Genomic DNA, 26,506 nt, shown 5'->3' on the forward strand with positions numbered 1-26,506 from the left:
GTCAGCAGTGCACTACACAAGGAATAGGGTGCCATTTGGTACCGTACCATACGTTCAGATTGACTGAGTCTGTATTCCCAGCCAGTCATACACTAGTCAATACTGTTATTCCCTAAACCAAATCCCAAATTGAGACTTGCAGCTCCGGGGTTGTTGTGTTGTAACAGTGGCGGAGTAGAGTGTTACCTAGCGATCCATTCATGTGGTGTGGCTCCATGCCCGCCATGGCGCCTAGGGGCCCGTCAGAGCCGGGGCCCATAGGGAACTGCAGCATAGGAGACACAAGCACTGCCTTAGTACACATGTCAACAGGACAAGCACCACTATCAAACGAGACTGGGCCAGGGAGAAACAGTGTGCATCCCAAATGGCACCCTATTCCCTACATAATGCACTACTTCTTCCCAGCCCCCCCCCCCCCAAGGCTCAGGTCAAAAGTAGGGCACCATGTAGAGAATATGGTGCTATTTGGGATGCAGCACAGTTTCATTATGGAGGACGAGAAAACTCGGAAAGATATGACTGGAAGAAACATCTGGCGATGAAGAAACAGGAAACAACGTGACTGCAACAGATGTGAGGAGAGGGCTGGGGCGAGAAGGAGACTCACATTTGATCGGTTGCCAGGTCCAGTGTTGATCATAGTGTAGAGATTGTCCCCAGAGTTGTTAGAGTCTGAAAAGTGGTTCATACACAAATCACTCCAGATTATGATGATGATGATGATAATCAATAGATGAGTGTACGTGAGGTAAATGAGAACAGCCAAAGATGGCAAACAGTCATTTAAGACTAAGGTTATTTGCCAAGACATTTTGACATGCATTCCTGTTCCTCTGTGAAGATTAGGTGTACCTACCAGCAGGGCTGGGCATAACGGGGGTTCCAGGGGGTCCCCCTCCACCAGAACCTCCCTTTAGAGTGGCAGGAGAACACAAAACTATTACAATTCAACAGGAAACCACAACACCGGCAATTGCAGCTATATCAGGTCAGATTCTACCTGCACCAATACAATCAATTAAGACTGTTGAAAGACAATACTACAATAGTGGCTTCAAATGGGTGAAATATAAACACTGCCGTAATGGCCAGTGTGTGCGTTTGTGTGTGAGAGCTCATCGGAGAGAGTGCTTACCCCGTACGCTCCAGGAGAAGGTGATGAGTAAGGCATCTGAATCAATCACAACAGAAACATTACTGCCCAGGAACAGGGATTTATGTACTCGCCTCTCAAAACATCACCATTCATCGTTTTAGCATCATCCTATCATCGTCAGTATCGACGGTGTGTGTCCCAAGTGTCCTTATTCTCCCCGTAGTGCACTACTTTTGAACAGAGTCAAAAGGGCCCCTGGGCGAAAGTAGTACGCCAGAAAGGGAATACGGCGTAATTTAGGACGTAGCCTGGGATACATAATACTACAATTACATCCAGAACTTGGTAATGCATTGGGCCTCCAGAGCTCTTACTGAGAGAGGACGGACACAGACCAGTGCAATCTGACCCGATAACATCATGGTGTGTGTGTGTGTGTGTCTAAATTGGACTCACAGAGTTGCCATTGTTCGGATTGGGCCACGGCCGTCCAGCACCTGGGCCCCTGCAATACAGCGAGAGAAACCAGTTAGATATCAACACACACTGGTGATGTATAATGTATGAAGATGGAGAGGAGGCTCACATGTTCACTCCTGGCATCCCGGGGCCCATAGAGTTGTGTGGAGGCCGCATCCCACCACCAAAGTTCTGCAATGACAACCAAGAGTCAGACTACCATACCATAACCAAAGGGGAGGGGGGGTTGGAAAGACATGGTTCATGGGGAGGGTGTCTGTAATCAATAACTTGGAATCCAAGGAGACCGACTGGAAGGGTGATGTTGCACAGGCAGTTTGAAAAAACAAATGGGCTAGTCTGAAAGACTACAAGCAAACTGTTGAGAAATACTAGCTGCTCGTAGATGGGTGTGTAACAGTGCAAGTCTGACAAAAATAATAGAATTGGGGCATATCAGTAGTGTGGTCTACCTGGGGTCCTGGCCCCATAGGGCCCATGCCTCGAGGGCCACTCATTCTCTGCATCGGTCCCAAGTTAGGATGGCCTTGTGGTCGTGTGTGGTCCATGTTTTGGAGCATGGGATGGGGGCCAGGGCCACCGCCAGGAGGCTACAAGGAAGAAGAGGGATGGGTAAACACACGTCAAATAAAACAACGACAAGACATGCTATCAAACAGCAACTCATACTGAAGTAAGGCTCTTTTGTTAAACTGATGGTAGTACTGTAGTGGTGGTGGAGAATTATGGGTACAGTAGTTTGTTTACCTGGTTGCCCATCCTGATAGGGGGACCTCGCGGGCCTCCAGCGACACGTAGGTTCATGAAAGACTAAACCGCAATACATTTATCAGCGTTTCCTTCACAACAACAATTACACTGAACAGCCATGCATTTTTCCCCCTCACTGATTTTCCAGACGGAGGAATACGTTTAACTTTTAACAGAACATAATAGCCTAGTTTTTACCCTATGCAAATACGTAACACAAGAACTAGCTACACAAAATGGCGATCCTGCGTAGCTGTATCGTGTTACAAATAGGCTATGAGAGTACGCAGAACGGGCCTTTTTATGTAGCTAATTGCATAGGTTATAAATGAGGCTCCGATAACATATTTTAAAACAAATGTGATTATGCACTGCCGCCAAAAGCATCAAGCCAAAGGACATAGAGGGTACAGACATACATCAAGTGGGCATGGGTGGGGTGAAATGACCGTAGTCTTCCCAATATGAAAGCATATAAAGAAACAGGAGTGCCAACAGAGAGCCGTAGTGTCCCAAATTACACCCCATTTCCTAGATAGTGCACTACGTTTGACCTGGGCCCTGGTCAAATGTAGTGTACTATAATCGTTTGGGACATCCTGAGAGAGCAGAGAGAGCAGTGGTACCTGGCTGTGGGGTCCCATCATAGTGTTAGGGGGAGGAGGCTGGGGGTGAGGAGAGCCTTGGGGACCAGGTGGACCCTGCGGCGTCACAGAGAAAAAGTGACAGAAGGAGGGAGAAAGAAGCAGAGAAAGGAGGGTTACTGAGCGGAGGAGAATGCAAGAGGGTGGTGGGCAAATGCTAAAAGCTGTGCTTAGGAAAGAGGGTTGGGTGTATCCGTTGATCATTCTCTCCTTCCAGGCACAGTAAGAGTGTGAAACAAGAGACGGTGCAAGTGAGAGAGGTAGAGAGGATGTGTGCTAGCCAGAACAGCAGCCAGCTTGTGATCACTGGCAATTTACCCTATCTGCCAATTACCACCAAATCAATTAAGCCCTGCTTTACAGCAGCTGCCCCAAACACTGTCACTATGGAGCTAATGACAGGGTTGTCTAATTAACACCACTTGCATATTCGAATGACTGACAAAGAGAGAGCTGTCCGTGTGTGTGCCTGCAGCGTTTCTCCTAAGGTGTTTTTCAGCAGCGGGGGTTTACAGAACGACTGAGGTCACTCCTGGTGACTTTAAAAAGACATTCTACTCCTAAATGCATGGACCTGTTGACACCATCTGAATAGAACTGATGCGCAACACTGCGCTGCAGGGAGCTGAGGAGCAAGCTCTCATTCGTGCCACTGCTCGCTCGGTTTGCTACAAACATAAGCCCCATTTCTACTTGCCCAGAGTCAGATGAACTCATGGATACCATTTTTATGTCTCTGTATACCGTTTGAAGGATGTTTCTAATTAGCGCAATAGCTAATTAGCATTAGCACAATGACTGGAAGTATACAGGAACAGCTAGCATGCTAGCAAAAGTATTAATTTGAAAGTAGTCACACCTCTTGTCTTTTTCCACATTGTGTTGTGTTAGACTGAATTGAAAATGGATACAATTTAGATTGTGTTGTGTGTACCCCAGTGACCAAAACAATGTCAAAGTGGAATTGTGTCCAAATTTTAACCAATTAATAATGAAACAGCTGAAATGTCTTCAGTCAATAATTATTAAACACCTTTGTTATGGCAAGTTCAGGAGTAAAAAAAAAAAAGTGCTTAACAAGTCACATAAGTTTGTGACGACCCTCCCACTGTCTTCCGAATTCTCTCTCTTTGCTCTTGTTTTCCTTAATAGGACGTCGGTGGGCGGAGCCGGGAGGGTCGTCAGCGACATGGAACACACCTAGGCCTGGGAGTGTCCTGGGATAAACAGACCTCTTCCCCATTCATTCATTGTGGAGACTCACCATGCAGACACACTTATAGATTTTGGTTGTGGTCATTTTGTTTGTTTGAGTTGGCACTTTTCAGCATCTCTCATTATCACATTTACGCGTGCAACCACTTACTTACACACCATTGTTAATTGTATTTAGTTTACTTCAGTTAATAAATATTTTGTTACGAACTTCAAGCCTATTCGTGACAAGTGGGGGCTCATCCGGGATCTTGAAGTTAGTGTTTGGGAGAAAACGTGGAGTTAATGTTGAACTCTAGGTGCTTTAACTTTTGTTACAGCTTTTGAGTTGTAGCGTTTGCCAATGTTTGGTAAGCTTGCCACTGCGGTGGATAGTTGGTTGTGTGCTGCGTTGGAGAAAGTATATTGGTTAGTTTCCAGGAACCTGCCGAGGCTGGAGACTCTTGCTCTACTCACTGTTGGGACATCGGTCTGAGGTGAGTATAATCGGCTGTGTACCTCAGTGGGAGATTTGGGTAGGGTAGTGAAACTTGCTACCCGGAGCTATAGCTTTTTTCCCCTTAGCGATGTGTTTCACTTTGGAATACGTTGGGCACAGTAATTTTGTTTATTTTTGTGTTGCGTCTGGACGGCGCAGTTGTCTCGGGGGGCACATCCGTAGCTTGGGAATCTGCCAGCGTACTGAGGGTGGTTTATTTCCTTGCCAGCGGACTACAGTGCGTCATAACCCACCGCAAATCTGCACGAAGACTATGGTTGAGATATTGTAGATTTTGGGGAAACGCCATATCATCTCTATTCTGTGGTGCCCAGTGTGATTGTTACTTCTCTGGTTGTGGTCCTGTGTGCTCAGCAGAGGGGAAAAGCGAGATTTTCTTGTGACTATGGTGTCTTACGTAGACAAGTTCATTCGCTTTCCGTCAGAGGAACTGTTAGAATTATGTACTAAAGAACAGCTGTTGAAGATTGCTGAACACGACAAGGTTGAAATTAGTGAGAAGTGTCATTCTATTAGGTTAATATTGAAGGCTAATCTGATGGAGTGTTATTCTTGAAGTTACCACTGGGGCAGCCTCTGCTGAGGACTCGCCATCTCCCGGTAACATTACAATAGCCACACCATCCGTTAGTCCTAGTCTTCTTTTTGAACAGCAGAAATAACTGCTTCTGTTACAGCTAGAGCATGATCGTGTAAAGTATGAAAAAGAATTGCCATTTAAACAGGATTTGGAGCATGCTAAAATCAAGCTGTGACTGGAGCTGGTTAGGGAATATAAAAGCTCTCAAGGGAGAGTTTGCTCTGGGAAGGTGACCCAGATTTACCTAGGAACTTAGTTGTTGCCTAAATTTAATGAGAAGGACCCTGAGACATTCTTTGTTGGAGCGTGTTGCTGACGCTAGGATTGGCCTGATTCTGACCGCACTTTGTTGCAGTGTGTGTTGACTGGTAAAGCGCAGGATGCATATTCAGCTCTTAGTGTAGCTGACAGTGTCAGTTATGTTAAAGTTAAAATGGCTGCATTACAGATTTACGAATTGGGTTTACCGCCAACGAACTAGAACTATAAAAAGGGATAAACAGACTCCTGTTGAGTTTGCGCGACTGCTGTCTTCAGTTTAATCGCCGATGTTCCGCCTCTGCAGTTATGACTTTCCAAGGGCTGTGTGATCCGATTATGCTAGAGCAATTTAAGGACACAATCCCTGATCGTATAGCCATGTACATTAACGAAATGTAAAGACTGTCGCTGAAGCTGCGGTTTTGGCGGACTAGTATGTTTTGACTCCCAAGTGTCTTTGCAGAGCCCCGAGTGGGAGCTTTCGGAGAGTTTTGGGCCTTGCTCAACGAGATACTCTGCTTCATGGGCAGTTTCATTCAACTAGGGTGGAGCCTGACTCCTGTGGTAAAGCTGACTTTGGTCAAGAGTCACTACTGTCAGGATTCAGGTCATTGGAAAAACAAATGTCTGGTTCTCGGGGCTAAGGGTAAGATCAGTACTTGCGCTTACATTAAATCTAAGCCTACGGCATTAGCAGCGCCTGTCCCACATCAGTTCACTCCTGACACATTGTCTCATGCCCAGGGGACTGGTGAAAGGTGAGGTTGTTGTGGGGGTGCATTCTTTGTGGCCTATTTAGGGTATCAACGTTATCCTTGGGAATAACTTGGCTGGTGAGCATGTATGGCCTGTCGTGTTTCCAGATCTAGTGGCTTCTGCTAAGCAGTCATTTGTAGGGATTCCTGATGAGTGCTCAGAGTTTCCCCAGAGGTGTTCTGTGTGTGCAGTGATGCGTTCTATGAGCCGTGGCGACTGGTCACTGTACCGGCTAACGAGAATGGCACAAAGAAATCTCACTACTTTCCCTGTTATCCCGTTCTCTGTACCCCTGATTTGATCTAATCAAGGAGCAACAGGCTGACCCCACATTAGAAAGAGTTTTGACCAAATTGTGCCTGTGGAACAGTTGGGAGATGTTGCCCACGGCTATTTTCTCCAAGAGGATGTCCTGATGAGAAAGTGGGTGTCTCATGGTAGTTTTTTTCTGGGGGAGGCGATTAGTCAGGTTGTTGTACCAGTTAAGCTTCGTTAGTTGATGTTGAAACTTCCCACAAAGACATTGCTGGACATATGGGTGAGGAAAACCTACAATTGCATATTAAGACATTTATTTTGGCCTAGAATAAGGAGGATGTTTCTGAGTTCATCAAAACTTGTCACAACTGTCAATTAACTGGTAAACCTAATCAAACTAAGCCGTTACCACTGTTTCCTATACCTGTACTCAGCCAACCTTTTGAGTATCTGATTGACTGTTGGGCCTCTGCCTTGTTCTAAAAATGTATTAAGTCATTTCACCCCCTCCACACTATGACAAAGCAAAAACCTTTTTGCCACATTTAATTTATATACACACACACAGAGAGAAATGACATTTTACAGTTGGAGGTCAAGTTTACACCTTAGCCAAATACATTTAAACTCAGTTTCACAATTCCTGATATTTAATCCAAGTAAAACGTCCTCGTCTTAGGTCAGTTAGGATCACCACTTTATTTTAATGTGAAATGTCAAAATAATAGTAGAGGGATTTATTTCAGCTTTTATTTCATCACATTCCCAGTGGGTCAGATGTTTACATGTACTCAATTAGTATTTGGTAGCAATGCCTTTAAATGGTTTAACTTGGGTCAAATGTATCAGGTAGCCTTCCACAAGCTTCCCACAATAAGTTGGGTGGATTTTGGCCCATTCCTCCTGACAGAGCTGGTGTAACTGAGTCAGGTTTGTATAGGCCTCCTTGCTCGCACACGCTTTTTCAGTTCTGCCCACAGAGTTTCTATAGGATTGAGGTCAGGACTTTGATTTCCACTCCAAAACCTTGACTTGTCATCCTTAAGCCATCTTGCCACAACTTTGGAAGTATGCTTGGGGTCATTGTCCATTTGAAAGACCCATTTGCAACCAAGCTTTAACTTCCTGACTGATGTCTTAGATGTTTCTTCAATATATCCACAAATTTTCCTTTCATCTATTTTGTGAAGTGCACTAATCACATGGAGATGTTCTTTGTCCCCATCTGCAGTTAAACCATAGTCTGGATTTATGGCAGTTTTGGAGCAGTGGCTTCTTCCTTGCTGAACGGCCTTAAAAAGGTTGTCGATATAGGACTCGTTTTACTGTGGATATAGATACTTTTGTACCTGTGTCCTCCAGCATCTTCATAAGGTCCTTTGCTGCTGTTCTGGGATTGATTTGAACATACTTTGGTGCGGCTGCGTGGTCCCATGGTGTTTATACTTGCGTACTATTGTTTGTACAGATGAACATGGTACCTTCAAGCATTTGGAAGTTGTTCCCAAGGATGAACCAGACTTGGTCTACAATATTGAGGTCTTGGCTGATTTATTTGATTTTCCCATTATGTCAAGCAAAGAGGCACTGAGCTGGAAGGTAGGCATTGAAATACATCCACAGGTACACCTCCAATTGACTCAATGTCAATTAGCATATCAGAAGCTTCTAAACCATGACATTTTCTGGAATTTTCCAAGCTGTTCAAAGGCACAGTCAACAGTATATGTAAACTTCTGACCCACTGGATTTGTGATAGTGAAATAGTCTGTAAACAACTGTTGGAAAAAATTACTTGTCATGCACGTAGTTGATACCCAAGAAGACAAGTAGGACATGATGCTACAACCTTGGCACACCTGTATTTGGAGTTTCTCCCATTGTTCTCTGCAGATCCTCAAGCTGTCAGGTTGGATGGGGAGCATTGCTGCACAGCTATTTTCAGTTCTCTCGGGTTCAGGTCCGGGCTACAGCTGGGCTACTCAAGGACATTGAGACTTGAGTCCCAAAACCACTTCTGCATTGCCTTGGCTGTGTGCTTAGGGTTGTCCAGTTGGAAGGAACCTTGGACCCAGTCTGAGGTCCTGAGCAGGTTTTCATCAAGGATGCCTCTGTACTTTAAGCCATTCATCTTCACCTTGATCCTGACTAGTCTCCCAGTCCCTGAAAAACATCCCCACGGCATGATGCTACCACCACCATGCTTCACTGTAAGGATGGTGCCAGGTGTCTTCCAGATGTGACGCTTGGCATTCAGGCCAAAGAGTTCAATCTTGTTTCTCATGGTCAGAGTCCTTTAGGTGCCTTTTGGCAAACTCCAAGCGGGCTGTCATGTGCCTTTTATTGAAGAGTGGCTTCCGTCTGGCCAGTCTACCATAGGCTTGATTGGTGGAGCGCTGCAGAGATGGTTGGCCTTCTGGAAGGTTCTCCCATCTCCACAGAGGAGCTTTGGCAATTTGTTAGTGACCATCAGGTTCTTGGTCACCTCCCTGACCAAGGCCCTTCTCCCCGATTGCGCATTTGACCAGGCAGCCAGCTCTAGAAAGAGTCATGGTGGTTCCAAACTCCTTCCATTTAAAAATGATGGAGGCCACTGTTCTTGGGGACCTTCAATGCTGCAGAAATGTGTTGGTATCCTTCCCCAGATCTGTGCCTCGACAGTCTCTGAGCTCTACAGACAATTCCTTTGACCTCATGGCTTGGTTTTGTTCTGACATCCACTGTCAACTGTGGGACCTTATATAGACAGGTGTGTGCCTTTCCAAATCATGTCCAATCAATTTAATGTACCACAGGTAGATGCCAATCAACTTGTAGAAACAAAGATGATCAATGGAAACAGGATGGACTGGAGCTCAATTTCGAGTCTCATATCAAAGGATCTGAGAATACCTATGTAAATAAGGCACCAGTTTAGTTTTATTTTTTTAAATATACAAACCTTTTTGTTTTGTCATTACGGAGTACTGTGTGTAGATTGAAGATTGCAGTGGAGCGAAAATGGGGGAAATGCGTGTGTGCGTGTGTGCTTTGGCTCTCAACCACACCATGCTACATAGAATTGCTTCTCAATAAACATCTGACTAAATTCCTATATACAACATACCTGCCAGTATATACTGAAAGCTCCAATGCAGCCCTTTCTTATTATCATCATAATGTTCACTTCAACCTCACTGTGGAAATAATATATAGAAGACAAAGGAAAATCCCATTTTACTACACTGGGCCTTTAAAGAAATAGAAGTGGATGCTTTGACTTATACTACAGCGCTACAGAATAATACTGCATGGAATGTTGAAGTCAAATCCTCCACGGCTACCAAGAGTTCATTCTCATGAGATATTGATCAACAGCAAGTGGTGCAGCACCTTTAAAATTTCTCGATTAAGGGCCAGGCCCAACTGCGCCTTCACGTTTCACTACAGTACACTGGAGTGGGTAGTCAGACAACAGCACTACACGGGACACGTCCCAAATGGCACCCTATAGAGTAAGTGCACTACTTTTCACCAGGACCCATAGGGCTTGGTCAAAAGTAGAGCACTTTGTAGGGTGCCACTTGGGATGAAGACAGGCGCAGAGACGAGACGCAGCCTACGGACCACAGCAGAGCAGAAGTAGAGCGTCATTGACACACGCAGAGCTTTAACACATCCTGATAAGCCCAGCCAAGTTCACAGGTACGAATGTGGAATGCACATCAGCAGGGCGGTAGAACAGGTGAGAGACAGAGCAGATGCCAGCGTGAGGAGAAGTTGCGCAATAGTGTGTTCCATGCATGCACATACAGGCTAAATTCTTTACTTGAGAATCACACATACAGTAAATCAACCCTATATTGACGACAAAGGAGTTCAGCAGAAATTGAAGTCAGTTTTTCATGCTGGCGGATCCCAAGTTAAGACTCAGCCCATAGAGCAGTGGTCTACAACCTGTGAGACAGCTTGTGGTCCACACATTCCCCCCATAACATGATAAAGATATGTTGGTCCTCAAAGGAAAGGGTTGGGCTATAATATATATATATATATATATATATATATATATCTCAAAAAAATAAAGGGAACACTTAAACAACACAATGTAACTCCAAGTCAATCACACTTCTGTGAAATCAAACTGTCCACTTAGGAAGCAACTGTTTGACAATAAATGTCACATGCTGTTGTGCAAATGGAATAGACAACAGGTGGAAATAGGCAATTAGCAAGATACCCTCAATAAAGGAGTGGTTCTGCAGGTGGTGACCACAGACCACCTCTCAGTTCCTATGCTTCCTGGCTGATGTTTTGGTCACTTTTGAATGCTGGCGGTGCTTTCACTCTAGTGGTAGCATGAGACGGAATCTACAACCCACACAAGTGGCTCAGGTAGTGCAGCTCATCCAGGATGGAACATCAATGCGAGCTGTGGCAAGAAGGTCAGCGTAGTGTCCAGAGCATGGAGGCGCTACCAGGAGACAGGCCAGTAGACGTGGAGGAGGCCATAGGAGGGCAACAACCCAGCAGCAGGACTGCTACCTCCGCCTTTGTGTAAGGAGGAGCAGGAGGAGCACTGCCAGAGCCCTGTAAAATGACCTCCAGCAGGCCACAACTGTGCATGTGTCTGCTCAAACGGTCAGAAACAGACTCCATGAGGGTGGTATGAGGGCCCGACGTCCACAGGTGGTGTTGGGCTGTAAGCACAACCCTCGTGCAGGACGTTTGGCATTTGCCAGAACACCAAGATTGGCAAATTCGCCACTGGCGCCCTGTGCTCTTCACAGATGAATGCAGGTTCACACTGAGCACATGTGACAGAGTCTGGAGTCACCGTAGAGAACATTCTGCTGCCTGCAACATCCTCCAGCATGACCGGTTTGGCGGTGGGTCAGTCATGGTGTGGGGTGGCCATTAGGTACCGAGATGAGATCCTCAGACCCCTTGTGAGACCATATGCTGGTGCGGTTGGCCCTGGGTTCCTCCTAATGCAAGACAATGCTAGACCTCATGTGGCTGGAGTGTGTCAGCAGTTCCTGCAAGAGGAAGGCATTGATGCTATGGACTGGCCCGCCCGTTCCCCAGACCTGAATCCAATTGAGCACATCTGACTGTCCAGGAGTTGGCGGATGCTTTAGTCCAGGTCTGGGAGGAGATCCCTCAGGAGACAATCTGCCACCTCATCAGGAGCATGCCCAGGTATTGTAGGGAGGTCATACAGGCACGTGGAGGCCACACACATGACTGAGCCTCATTTTGACTTGTTTTAAGGACATTACATCAAAGTTGGATCAGCCTGTAGTGTGGTTTTCCACTTTAATTTTGAGTGTGACTCCAAATCCAGACCTCCATCGGTTGATAAATTTGATTTCCATTGATCATGTGTGATTTTGTTGTCAGCACATTCAACTATGTAAAGAGAAAAAAAAGTATTTAATAAGAATATTTCATTAATTCAGATCTAGGATGTGTTATTTTAGTGTTACATTTATTTTGAGCAGTGGTACACACACAGTGTGGAGAACAAGTATTTGATAACATGCAAAATCAGCAGTGTTTCCTACTTACAAAGCATGTAGATAGATGTCTGTCATTTTTATCATAGGTACACTTCAACTGTGAGACGGAATCTAATACAAAAATCCAGAAAATCACATTATGATTTAAGTAATTAATTTGCATTTTATTGCATGACATAAGTATTTGATCACCTACCGACCAGTAAGAATTCAGCTCTCACAGACTTGTTAGTTTTTCTTTAAAAAGCCCTCCTGTTCTCCACTCATTACCTGTATTAACTGCACCTGTTTGAACTCGTTACCTGTATAAAAAAAAGACACCTGTCCACACACTCAAACAGACGCCAACCTCTCCACAATGGCCTAGACCAGAGAGCTGTGTAAGGACATCAGGGATAAAATTGTAGACCTGCACAAGGCTGGGCTGGGCTACAGGACAATAGGCAAGCAGCTTGGTGAGAAGGCAACAAGTGTTGGCGCAATTATTAGAAAATGGAAGAAGTTCAAGATGACGGTCAATCCCCCTCGGTCTGGGGCTCCATGCAAGATCTCACCTCGTGGGGCATCAATGATCATGAGGAAGGTGAAGGATCAGCCCAGAACTACACGGCAGGACCGGGTCAATGACCCGAAGAGAGCTGGGACCAGTCTCAAAGAAAACCATTAGTAACACTACGCCGTCATGGATTAAAATCCTGCAGCGCACGCAAGGTCCCCCTGCTCAAGCCAGCGCATGTCCAGGCCCGTCTGAAGTTTGCCAATGACCGTCTGGATGATCCAGAGGAGGAATGGGAGAAGGTCATGTGGTCTGATGAGACAAAAATAGAGCTTTTTGGTCTAAACTCCACTCACCAGTTTGAGGAAGAAGGATGAGTACAACCCCAAGAACACCATCCCAACCGTGAAGCATGGTGGTGGAAACATTCTTTGGGGATGTTTTTCTGCAAAGGAGACAGGACGACTGCACCATATTGAGGGGAGGATGGATGGGGCCATGTATCGCGAGATCTTGGCCAACAACCTCCTTCCCTCAGTAAGAGCATTGAAGATGGGTCGTGGCTGGGTCTTCCAGCATGACAACGACCCGAAACACACAGCCAGGGCAACTAAGGAGTGGCTCCTTAAGAAGCATCTCAAGGTCCTGGAGTGGCCTAGCCAGTCTCCAGACCTGAACCCAATAGAAAATCTTTGGAGGGAGCTGAAAGTCCGTATTGCCCAGCGACAGCCCCGAAACCTGAAGGATCTGGAGAAGGTCTGTATGGAGGAGTGTGCCAAAATCCCTGCTGCAGTGTGTGCAAACCTGGTCAAGAACTACAGGAAAGGTATGATCGCTGTACCAAATATTAAGTTCTGCTTTTCTGATGTATCAAATACTTGTCATGCAATAAAATGCAAATGAATTACTTAAAAATCATACAATGTGATTTTCTGGATTTTTCTTTTAGATTCAGTCTCTCACAGTTGAAGTGTACCTATGATAAAAATGACAGACATCTACATGCTTTGTAAGTAGGAAACACTGATTTTGCAGGTTATCAAATACTTGTTCTCCCCACTGTATATACACACACACAGCAAAAAAAGAAACAGCCCCTTTTCAGGACCCTGTCTTTCAAAGATAATTCGTAAAAATCCAAATAACGTCACAGATCTTCATTGTAAAGGGTTTAAAACACTTTCCCTGAACTGTAAACAATTAATGAACATGCACCTGTGGAATGGTCATTAAGACACTAACAGACGGTAGGCAATTGAGGTCACAGTTATGAAAACTTAGGACACACAAAAAAAAGAGGCCTTTTTACTGATTCTGAAAAAATCCATAAGAAAGATGCCCAGGGTCCCTGATCCTCGGTGTGAACGTGCCTTAGGCATGCTGCAAGGAGGCACGAGGACTGCAGATGTGGCCAGGGAAATAAATTACAACGTCCGTACTGTAAGATGCATAAGAGAGCGCTACAGGGAGACAGAACGGACAGCTGATCATCCTCGCAGTGGCAGACCACGTAACAGCTGCACAGGATCGGTACATCAGATCATCACACCTGCGGGACAGGTACAGGATGGCAACAACAACTGCCCGAGTTACACCAGGAACGAACAATCCCTCCATCAATGCTCAGACTGTCCGCAATAGGCTAAGAGAGGCTGGACTGAGAGCTTGTAGGCCTGTTGTAAGGCAGGTCCTCACCAGACATCACCGGCATCAACGTTGCCTATGGGCACAAACCCACCGTCGTTGGACCAGACAAGACTGGCAAAAAGTGCTCTTCACTGACGAGTCACGGTTTTGTCTCACCAGGGGTGATGGTCGGATTCGCGTTTGAGTGTTACACCGAGGCCTGTATTCTGGAGTGGGATCGATTTGGCGGTGGAGGGTCCGTCATGGTCTGGGAAGGTGTGTCACAGCATCATCGGACTGAGCTTGTTGTCATTGCAGGCAATCTCAACACTGTGCGTTACAGGGAAGACATCTTCCTCCCTCATGTGGTACCCTTCCTGCAGGCTCATCCCGACATGACCCTCCAGCATGACAATGCCACCAGCCATACTGCTCGTTCTGTGTGTGATTTCCTGCAAGACAATAATGTCAGTGCTCTGCCATGGCCAGCGAGGAGCCCGGATCTCAATCCCATTGAGCACGTCTGGGACTTGTTGGATAGTAAGGCGAGGGCCAGGGCCATTCCCCCCCAGAAATGTCCAGGAACTTGCAGGTACCTTGGTGGAAGAGTGGGGTAACATCTCACAGCAAGAACTGGCAAGTCTGGTGTAGTCAATGAGGAGGAGATGCACTGCAGTACTCAATGCAGCTGGTGGCCACACCAGATACTGTTACTTTAGACTTTGACCCCACCTCTGTTCAGGGACACATTATTCCATTTGTTAGTCACATGTCTGTGGAACTTGTTCAGTTTATGTATCAGGTTGTTGAATCTTATGTTCAGACATATTTACACATGTTATGTTTGCTAAAAATAAACACAGTTGACAGTGAGAGGACATTTATTTTTTGCTGGGCACATACTGCATGTGGAAACCCCTTAATTAGTGGATTTGGCTATTTCAGCCACACCCGTTGCCATCAGGTGTATAAAATTGTGCTCACGGCTATGCTATCACCATAGACCAACATTGGCGGTAGAATGGCCTTATTGAACAACTGACTTGCAACATGGCAGTGCCAAAGGATGCCACCTTTCCAACAAGTCAGTTATTCAAATTTCTGCCCTGCTAGAGCTGCCCCGATCAACTGCAAGTGCTGTTGTGAAGTGGAGACGTATAGGAGCAACAACGGCTCAGCCACGAAGTGGTAGGCCACAAGCTCAGAGAACGGGATCGCCGAGTGCTGAAGCGCATAAAAATCATCTGTCCTCTGTTGCACTTACTACAGAGTTCCAAACTTCCTCTAGAAGCAAAGTCTGCACAAGAACAGTTTGTCGGGAGCTTAATGAAAATGGGTTTCCATGGCCGAGCAGCCACACAATGCGCAACACCAAGCGTCGGCTGGAGTGGTGTAAAGCTCGCCGCAATCGGAGCAGTGGAAACGCGTTCTCTGGAGTGCTGAATCACGTGTCACCATCTGGCAGTCCGACGGCTGAATCGGAGTTAGGCAAATGCCAGGAGAATGCCACCTGCCCAAATGCATAGTGCCAACTGTAAGGTCTGGTGGAGGAGGAATAATGGTATGGGGCTGTTTTTCATGGTTCGGGCTAGGCCCCTCAGTTCCAGTGAAGGGAAATGTTAAAGCTACAGCATTCTAGATGATTCTGTGCTTCCAAATTTGTGGCAACAGTTTGGGGAAGGCCCTTTTCTGTTTCAGCCAGCTAATCTTTATATTTTAAATTTAGCCAACTAGAATCTATTTGCTAGCTAACAAGGTAGAACTGTTGAATTATTATAAAACACACTTCTGTAGTGGTGTAAAGTACTTATGTAAAAAAGTCATTTTGACAACTTTTAAATCACTACGTTTCTAAAGAAAAGGTACTTTTTACTTAATTTATCCAGCCACCCAAAAGTACTCGCTACATTTAGAATGCTTAGTATGACAGAACATTTTTCCATTCACACACACTTATCAAGATGACATCGCTGGTCGTTCCTGACTGCCTCCGATCTGGCGGCTGAGTCACTAAAACACAAATGCTTAGATTGTAAATTGTCTGAGTGTTGGAGTGTGCCCCTGGCTATCTGTAAAGATAATAAAAAAACATTAACATTGTGCCATTTGGTTTTCGTAATATAAGCAATTAGAAAATATTTAAACTTTTGATAAAGTTGATTTCAGATACTTTGACTTTTACGCAAGTAGTATTTTACTGGGTGACTCACTTAGTCATTTTCTATGAAGGTATTTTTACTTTTACTCAAGTACTTTTTCCACCACTGCCCTTCTGTCAGTCTCCAACTGTTTGAACATAATGCTAGCCTGTCCACTGTCGAAATCAAGTAACTTATTTCTCAGAATGATAACGAGTAGCCAATTAACTATATACAGTGCATTCGGAAAGTATTCCCCTTGACTGTTTCCACATTTTGTTCCGTTTCCGTATTCTAAAAATGTATAACATTTCCCCCTCCCTTATCCACACACACACACAATACCCCATAATGACAAAGCATAAACAGGTTGTTAGAAATGTTAATTTTAGAAACAATAGAAAACAAATATCACATTTACATAAGTATTCAGACCTTTGTTGAAATCACCTTAGGCAGCAATTACAGCCTCGAGTCTTCTTGGGTGTGACGCTATATGCTTGGCACATCTGTATTTGGAGAGTTTCTTCCATTCTTCTCCACAGATCCTCTCAAGCTGTTAGGTTGGATGGGGAGCGTCGCTGCACAGCTATTTTCAGGTCTCTCCAGAGATGTTCGATCGGGTTCAAGTCCGAGCTCTGGCTGGGCCACTCAAGAACATCGAGACTTGTCCCAAAGCCACTGCTGCATTGTCTTGGATGTGTGCTTAGGATCATTGTCCTGTTGGAAGGTGAACCTTGGCCCTAGTATGAAGTTCTGAGCGCTCTAGAGCAGGTTTTAAAATCAAGGATCTCTGTACTTTGCGACGTTCATCTTTACCTCGATCCTGACTAGCCTACCAGTCCCTGCCGTTGAAATACATCCCCACAGCATGATGCTGCCATACCCATGCTTCACCATAGGGATAGTGCCAGGTTCTCTGGAGCTCTGTCAGTGACCATCCGGTTCTTGGTCACCTCCCTGAACAAACCTCTTCTCCCCTGATTGCTCAGTTTGGCCAGCTCTAGGAAGAGTCTTGGTGGTTCCAAACTTTTTCCATTTAAGAATGATGGAGGCTACTGTGTTCTTGGGGAACCTTCAGTGCTGCAGACATTTGTTGGTACCCTTCCCCACATCTGTGCCTCGACACAGTCCTGTCTCGGAGCTCTACAGATAATTCCTTCGATCTCATGGCTTGGTTTTTGCTCTGACATGCACTGTCAACTGTAGGACCTTATATAGACCGGTGTGTGCCTTTCCAAATCAATTGAATTTACCACAGGTGGACTCCAATCAAGTTGTAGAAACATCAAAGATGATCAATGGAAAGATGCACCAGAGCTCAATTTCGAGTCTCGTAGCAAAGGGTCTGAATACTTATGTAAACAAGGTATTTCTGCTTTTTATAAATTTGCATTCTAAAAAAAAAAAAACTTTTCACTGTCAGTGGGTTGTGTGTATATTGATGATTTTTTATTTCATCCATTTTAGAAGGCTGTAACGTAACAAAATGTGGAAAAGGGGAAGGGGTCCGAATACGTTCCGAAATCACGGTAATTGGTGTTCCATGTGTAATGGCACATTTATAAAAACAAACTAGATAGCTAGTATAAATCTGTTTTAAAATGCTGCTAGCAGTACATGGTACGATATTCTGGAAAATGAATGCTCAGTTTCAATGTTCATCGAAAGTCCGTTTTAGTAGTCAGCTCGCATTGAGGAGTTGAGACACAAAAAGGGTATCATTAGAAAGATTAACCTCGATTACAGTAAAATAATGTCTCACTGTGTTTCAGAGTCCATATGATCTATTCTGTTGGACCAAACCGCAAATAGCAAGTTGAAACCATTTGTCAGAGTACAAAGTGATCTCTCATCTTCGTTGTGAATTGCAGGGGTAGGAGCTTGGTGTGTGTGTGTGTGTGTGTGTGTGTGTGTAAATGAGAAGGTGCACACAGCCTACAGTCACTGCACACAGCACAGAAGGAGCCGAGACTAAAAAGACAACGAGAACAATTGGACAAAAACGATCAAATGGGGGGAAAAAAATAAGACACTTGATGCACAAACTTAATTAGATATATCACCCAACCCCTAGAACCACTGCCAGAGTGTAGATGGAGGTGTGTGTGTGTGTGTGTGTGTGTGTGTGTGTGTGTGTGTGTGTGTGTGTGTGTGTGTGTGTGTGTGTGTGTGAGAGTAGGAGGAGACTAACCTGGAAGAATCCAGGGGGCATGGGTCCACCGGGCATCCCCTCTCCAGGGGGCATCCCCCCCATCACTGGACTGGGGGCTGCAGCCGCACTCTGTAAAGATAAGACAAAGAGTTAGAGGGGTTGGAACTGAGATAAGGATATTTTGTCTGTAGGGTGTTTGTGTAAACTTGAGGTTTGCCAGTAAGATACCAGAATTTTGGTAACTTTCATGTTTTGGGAGGAATTCATCTGAGGAAATCTAGTGTCATTTTGGGTACTTCAGATTATCACAGGTGTCTAATCTCTGGCCCTTATCACATAAAATATGCAAAATAGAATGACAAATCTGTAAAACATTATCCTAAATATAAACCATCAACTTGGTAGTCACTATTGGTGTTTAATACAAGAGTTGCAGCATGAAATATCCTTGATTTTTGAAGACAGTAAAATAAAAACTGTCAAGGTCTTTGTTAATGTTTTTGCGCCAAACTGGTGGCAGTTTTGAAAAAGTCAATAGTTGGAAGTGTTGCAGAGTTAATTGAAAATGATGTCATTGTTTCTCAGATGCTTTTTAAAATGAATTAGGCAAATTCTCTTGACCCATATGATTTATCCACTAGAAACTCATGGACACAAATAAAACATTTTATTTCTTAAAAGCTATTCAAGTTTAAATCACCTAATTTACCATACATAGATTGATGGTTACTTTGGTAAATTACCACTAGGTTTGCATATTGATCGTTCAAGTTTATCATTGACTGGTTGGCTCTATGAGCACTTTAAAGTTTAGAAAACCGGTCAACGTGTGCTATTACGCAAAATGTCAAGAGTCAAACCTTTAAAACTATTTTCATAGACGGACTAAGAAATCATGTTTCTAAGCATTCTAAGACTAGGCTTAATCTGTGTCCATGAAACTGGCCGTTATAAGTATCACACACACACCACAGACAGTACAAGCCTCAAGTTTGACCGGGGTGGAATCTAACTGCACAGCCAAACGTGCTGATCCAGCAAGTATCCAGTAGATTTGATAGGAATCTGTGGGATTAATTTCAAAGTGCTTATACACAGCAAGGTCTCACTGCTAGGCCATTTCCTGTCCCAACCATAGCCATAATTCACTAATGTGCCATTCGCTTTGGTCGCACGCTTGTAATTGACTGTTTTTTTTTTTGTAGAAGCATTTCAGCAGAGGCTAATGCCTACATTTCACACTGGTATTAGCATCTGGAATCAAAGGCTAGTTATGACAGGTGGCTTGTGAGAGCATGGAGTAATCACAAGGAGGGTAACAGTATATAAAGTACCACCATCAAAAACACACATCTAGAGAAAATGAAGTCACACACACCCCTTACCATCTCACCTCCCTGCACTCTCTTAAGTGCTCAACCTCGACAGACAACACTAGTGGATAGAACCGAACACACTCGCAGTCCCTGGTATATCGACTGACTGCACCCCTTCCTAATTATATCGGAGCCGGGTCCTGCAGGTCCACTGTGAAATACCACAGTAGGGGGAGAAGTGAGGCCAGAAGGACCCATCCAGCCCAGTCGTACCTGGAACACACTGACAAAGTTAGCTACAATCAGGAGGCATCCTTCAACCCTAGGACACCTGGGGGGGGGGGGGCAACTTGCTTGAATGTTCAGAAATAACTTCACATTTCTAAGATATTGCTAAAAATGGGACTGTATTGGATCGACCCATATTCAAATGTAGATTTGTTAAATGACCCAGAAACAATGTATTTGTTCATCTAAGTTAGCTGGTTAACATGATCCTGCTTTGTAGGATGGGTCGTAAGCTATTCACTGGGAACCAAACTAAAAACGGAATGGAGAGACTAACCTAAAAAAAAAGGTAATGGGTAATGCTGGGTTTGGTTGCTAAATGTTTTGCAACAGCGCACCCTAACGAGAACAACCCTGTCTTGAGCCTACAGGAGGCAGAACTGCCAACCCTGTCCAACTTTTTAGAGTACCAGACACGCGCGGCAAAGTGGAGATTCAACTCGCGCGCATGGCACGCGCCGAATTGGGGTTCACCCCCAAGATCTAATTAGAACACACAAAAGGGCCTTTAAAAAAATAATGAAACATAAAGTTGAGGTACAAAATGTACAAACGTCTTAGCCACGATGAATAAATAAAAACTATTACTCTGATATTATGGAAACAAATGTTTGAAGGAGATCAGTATCAATTAAGTAGGTTATCCATAATAAAAACAAAAAAAAGCTATGATAGTAAACAGTGGGTGAGATCCAATCTTCTGGAGACCTTAAATGTTCAGGAAATCATTTCCCAGACCGATTTGCCTGTTAGCTAGCATATTTAGCACTTTAGAGCCCACTGAATGTCCAGCGTATGTTCGCTAACGTTAGCGTGAAACAATTAGTGTTAACCTTTCCACAACACACAGAGTCGAAAAGGGATTGGTCCTCGTTTACGTACAGCTGAAAGGTCGGCAAACTCAGCATCACAACAAACAGGAGGGGCAGACACGGAGTAGCGTTGAATAATGATGTATTAATCTCCATGTCTGTTGATAAACTCCGTACAAGTCTGTGTGTTGCAGCTCGAGAATCAGGATGTTAGATTTACTCCGTTGATACATTTTTTGAATTCAAATGTTTAAAAAAAAAAAAAAAAAAACAGGCCCTATTCATTTTGCATACTTTTAACTCGGATCTCGTACTTTCGAACGTGGACAGAGAATTGCGTAGTTGCGTGCAGGTCTGCAGAGGCTTATAGATAAATGTCTCTCGGAGACTAGTATGGATGTCATAGAATAGTGTGATCATGAAATCAAATGTATTTATATAGCCCTTCTTAGATCAGCTGATATCTCGAAGTGCTGTGCAGAAACCCAGCCTAAAACCCCAAACAGCAAGCAATGCCGGTGTAGAAGCACAGTGGCTAGGAAAAACTCCCTAGAAAGGCCAAAACCTAGGAAGAAACCTAGAGGAACCAGGCTATGTGGGGTGGCCAGTCCTCTTCTGGCTGTGACTGTTGGAGATTAAACAGAACATGGCCAAGATGTTCAAATGTTCAAAAATTACCAGCATGGTCAAATAATAAGCACTGCTATGCATGATGTGGGCGTCAGGTAGCTGTGGAGGGATATTAGCACGTTGACACGTCATGGACTATGGGGATGTTAGTGTTGCACCTAAGAATCATCTGTTACTTCAAAATGGTAACAATCATATTTATGTTCTAAAACAAGTCTACATTGCTCTTGTACCTTAACACATGAACTGTAAGCTCTCAAATGCACTAGTGTGCATGGAAAGTCTCCAGGAATGTTCCTTCTGATCCTCATCTTCTGGTACTAGAGCCCACTGCGGTGCATATTCAACTGTAGCTCTGTGTCCCCCACCAAATGGCACCATATACCCTATGGGCCCTTGTGAAAAGTAGTGCACTCTAAAGGGAATAGGGTGCCATTTGTTATGAAGCCACTCTTCTGCTGCGGGAGAGGAGGGCCAAGACTCCCAGATGCTTTGGTACAGGATGGGGCAGATGTCACAGACTCTGCTGCCTGGGGGGCAGTTGAGTGGGGTGGTGTGGGGGCCTCTTTCTAAACCTCCCCTAGGAGGGGGGGGGGGGGGCTTCTTTTTGACAGACTAGACCCACCCCCCTGGTTGTGTGTGTGTTGTAGGTCACAGCAGCTGTTGTCTCTGTACAAAGACAGACAGAAAGTGGGGGAGAGAGGAGAAATAAAACAGGAAAGTGTTTGATTAAGGTAGCTCTGAGAAGGTAGAGACAGAAAGGGACAAGGGGGATTCAGCACAGCTCTGAGAAAAGGGGACAGGTCAGAGAGACCACACTAAACTAACTGGCCATGTCCTGACCTGGGCCATATGCATCAAGCGTCTCGGAGTGCCGATTTAGGACCAGTTGTCTTTTACGTCACAACGAATAAGACTTCATGGACAGTGATATCTCGAAGACGCTTGATACATATGGCCCCTGGACTGCTTTACCATCTCACATCATCCACCTGAACCAAGCTATAAAAAAGGAAGCCTGGGCCTAAGCTAGTCAATCTTCAACCATCCACCAACTCCATAAAAATTGCTGCTGTTGTTTTCATAGCAGTCTCCTTGTCCCTGATGGTGAAAGGTCTGGCAGTAAGACCCAGAGAAGAGAACTCAAGCTCTCTACCACTCCCCATCCCCCCTTTCACATATTCTCTCTGCTCCTCCCTTGGTTGCCAGGCATATGCCACAGTGGCCACTCCCCTTTTCTAGTCTGTCCCTCAGCTCCCTGACAGCCATCAATCAGCTGCTGACACCATGGCGACGGAGCCCCTGGGGAGCATCCATCCAACCAGGCATGAATACGCCAGGGAGGAAGGGCCCTGCGCTTTACGAGCCGTGATGCATCGCTGCTTCCCTGCTAGCAGCCCAGCCAGCCACCTCCCCCACCCAAAGCCCACAGAGACAAAGACAGCACTGGGACTACTGGCCATGGAGGGAGAAAGATAGAGAAAACGAAAGACAAACCCTAGGCCTACTGTACGCAAACACAGAGCAGAGAAAGGAGAAAGCCTGGGCCGACGCAAACAAAGAGAGCACTGAGCTCACATACATGTATTAGCCTAAGATGAACACAGACAGAACCAACATCGATTCACAGGGATCCCATCTCCAAATGGGATCCCATGTTTGATGAACAGGACCTTTATTTGAATCTAGGTTTCTCTGTAGACAATTACAAATGATCTAAAACAGAGGGTGGATAGGGCCCTGTATCAGTTTGACCAGATAGATCACCTGTTAAATGGTTATAACGAGGTTTGACCATGTAAAAAAAAAAATCTAAATTATCTTCGGAGATATGCTAAATTGCAGTCAAAACAGCTCAAAAGTCAGTCAGTGGTATGAATACTTAGTTTTACTAATACAGATACCAGTTACCCTCAAATGTACACGGTACTGTATTGGTGTTTTATTTGACTGAAAATGTGATATACAGTGAGCTGCAGAAGTATTGGGACAGTGACACATTTGGTTTGGCTCTGTACTCCAGCACTTTGGAATTGAAATGACTAGGAGGTTGTCATCTTTAATTTGAGGGTATTTTCATCCATATCGGGTGAACTGGTTAGAAATTACAGCACTTCTTGTACTAATATTAGGTTAGCATGTCTTGGGGGTATGATATTTGTGCGTCCAACTTTCTCACTCATCCATAATCATGCTAGCATCCACATTAATGTAGAAATGTTTAGAATTCCATTTACCATTAATTTCTATTGGGCACGAAAATAATCTGAAACCAAACGTAGTCATTACGTACTATTGAATATGGGACCAAATACTTATGTTTATTAAAAAGTTAAGTGAATGTCCTAATGCTTTTGGTCCCCTAAAATGGGATTACAGCACTTTTAAAATACATGGTCCCCCCCATTTTAGGGGACCAAAAGTAAAGACAAATCCACTTATGTTTATTTAAAAAAAAAGTTAAGTATATGGTCCCATATTGATAGCACACAATGACTACGTTTGGTGTTTTCAGTTGTTGCCCTATCCCCTTCTCTGCGATTTTAATTCTAATGGAATCCGGAAACAACAAGACCTTGTCCTCAAACATTTACATCAGAAGGTGCAATGTTATGGGCAAAGCAACAAAACATCCACAAATTAAATATTTTTCTTGATCAAATAACATGGGAACAACCACTTTTTGTGCCGTAATAAATTTACCATCCATACAAAACAGTTAATGTAAATTACTGTATTGTACATAGGCTAGTTATCTAGATTTGGTACCTTTAGACTTTGCATCACCATGAAGAAAAAGTGATTGAGACATCAAATCATCACAAACCACTTGATATGTGGCTCAGTTGGTACAGTAGAGCTTAGCGCTCACAACACTAGGGTTGAGTGTTCAATTCCCACGGGGGGACCAGTATACACTCACTAGTGTAAGTTGTCCTGGATCAAAGCATATGCTAAAATACAAACGCAATGAACATACCATTTCAGGTTACAAAAAAAGTTGCATTTGCAAAGTATTTCAGGAAATTGGAAAACATATGCAAGTATTTTTATGCTCCACAAGTATTAGATTCACTGTTTTGTACAGATAATTAGACTCAAGTTACAAATGCTGGTTAAACACTCAAATACAAATATACGGAACAAAAATATAAACGCAACATGTAAAGTGCTGGCTCCATGTTTCATGAGCTGAAATAAAAAGATCCCAGAAATGTTCCATACGCACAAAAAGCTTATTTCTCTCAAATTTTGTGCACAAATTTCTTTACATCCCTGTTCGTGAGCATGTCTCCTTTTCCAAGATTATCCATCCAAGTGACAGGTGTGGCATATCAAGAAACTGATTCAATAGCATGATCATTACACAGGTGCACCTTATACTGGGGACAATAAAAGGCTACTCAAATGTGCAGTTGTCACACTACAATATCAGATGTCTCAAACTGAGGGAGCATGGAATTGGCATGCTGACTGCTGGAATGTCCACCAGAGATGTTGACAGATAATTGAATATGAATCTCTACCATAAGCCGCCTTCAATGTCATTTTAGAGAATTCGGCAGCATGTCCAACCGGCCTCACAACCGCAGACCATGTGTAATGATGCCAGCCCAGGACCTCCAAATCCGGCTAACGGGGTGCTGAGGAGTATTTCTGTCTACAATAAAGCCCTTTGTGGGCCTGGCTCCCTAGTGGGTGGGTCTATGCCCTCCCAGGCTGACCCATGGCTATGCTCTTGCCCAGTAATGTTAAATCCATAGACTAGGGCCTAATTAATGTCAATTGACATATTCCTTACATGAACTGTAACTCAGTAAAATATTTTGAAATTGTTGCATGTTGTGTTTATATATTTCTTCAGTATACATTTAGTTTAAACATTCACACAAAAGTAGCGTGTGTCTCCAGCACGGGCTTGGGAGAGACACGGGCTAGTAATACACTGCTCAAAAAAATAAAGGGAACACTAAAATAACACATCCTAGATCTGAATGAAATATTCTTATTAAATACTTTTTTCTTTACATAGTTGAATGTGCTGACAACAAAATCACACACAAATGATCACTGGAAATCAAATGTATCAACCCATGGAGGTCTGGATTTGGAGTCACACTCAAAATTAAAGTGGAAAACCACACTACAGGCTGATCCAAATTTGATGTAATGTTCTTAAAACAAGTCAAAATGAAGCTCTGTAGTGTGTGTGGCCTCCACGTGCCTGTATGACCTCCCTACAATGCCTGGGCATGCTCCTGATGAGGCAGCGGATGGTCTCCTGAGGGATCTCCTCCCAGACCTGGACTAAAGCATCCGCCAACTCCTGGACAGTCTGTGGTGCAACGTGGCGTTGGTGGATGGAGTGAGACATGATGTCCCAGATGTGCTCAATTGGATTCAGGTCTGGGGAACGGGCGGGCCAGTCCATAGCATCAATGCCTTCCTCTTGCATGAACTGCTGACACACTCCAGCCACATGAGGTCTAGTATTGTCTTGCATTAGGAGGAACCCAGGGCCAACCACATCAGAATATGGTCTCACAAGGGGTCTGAGGATCTCATCTCGGTACCTAATGGCAGTCAGGCTACCTCTGGCGAGCACATGGAGGGCTGTGCGGCCCCCCAAAGAAATGCCACCCCACACCATGACTGACCCACCGCCAAACCGGTCATGCTGGAGGATGTTGCAGGCAGCAGAACATTCTCCACGGTGTCTCCAGACTGTCACATGTGCTCAGTGTGAACCTGCTTTCATCTGTGAAGAGCACAGGGCGCCTGTGGCGAATTTGCCAATCTTGGTGTTCTCTGGCAAATGCCAAACGTGCTTACAGCCCAACACCGTGCAGGACAACCCCCACCTGTGGACGTCAGGCCCTCATGGAGTCTGTTTGACCATTTGAGCAGACACATGCACATTTGTGGCCTGCTGGAGGTCATTTTACAGGGCTCTGGCAGTGCTCCTCCTGCTCCTCCTTGCACAAAGGCGGAGGTAGCGGTC

The 26,506-nt window shown here is 44.6% G+C and overlaps 1 protein-coding gene across 4 annotated transcripts in view; it reads right to left on the reverse strand.

The window, feature by feature from the left end:
- The window catches only part of ssbp3b (single stranded DNA binding protein 3b), a 32,140-nt gene that overhangs the window by 2,319 nt on the left and 3,315 nt on the right, over positions 1 to 26,506 (reverse strand). For 2 of the 4 annotated variants that reach the window (XM_036977849.1, XM_036977848.1), the window contains exons 5-14: positions 18,498 to 18,587; positions 2,956 to 3,030; positions 2,327 to 2,389; positions 2,032 to 2,169; positions 1,686 to 1,750; positions 1,556 to 1,604; positions 1,139 to 1,174; positions 860 to 914; positions 611 to 675; positions 187 to 265 (exon numbers count right to left, since the gene is read on the reverse strand). In XM_036977849.1, coding sequence (XP_036833744.1) covers positions 187 to 265; positions 611 to 675; positions 860 to 914; positions 1,139 to 1,174; positions 1,556 to 1,604; positions 1,686 to 1,750; positions 2,032 to 2,169; positions 2,327 to 2,389; positions 2,956 to 3,030; positions 18,498 to 18,587 — 715 coding nt within the window. The remainder of the gene's footprint in view (positions 1 to 186; positions 266 to 610; positions 676 to 859; positions 915 to 1,138; positions 1,175 to 1,555; positions 1,605 to 1,685; positions 1,751 to 2,031; positions 2,170 to 2,326; positions 2,390 to 2,955; positions 3,031 to 18,497; positions 18,588 to 26,506) is intronic. The other 2 variants (XM_036977851.1, XM_036977850.1) reach the window with 1 other exon arrangement.

This window comes from Oncorhynchus mykiss, chromosome 5 (genome assembly GCF_013265735.2).
Source record: "Oncorhynchus mykiss isolate Arlee chromosome 5, USDA_OmykA_1.1, whole genome shotgun sequence".
NCBI classification, from domain to species: Eukaryota; Metazoa; Chordata; class Actinopteri; order Salmoniformes; family Salmonidae; genus Oncorhynchus; species Oncorhynchus mykiss.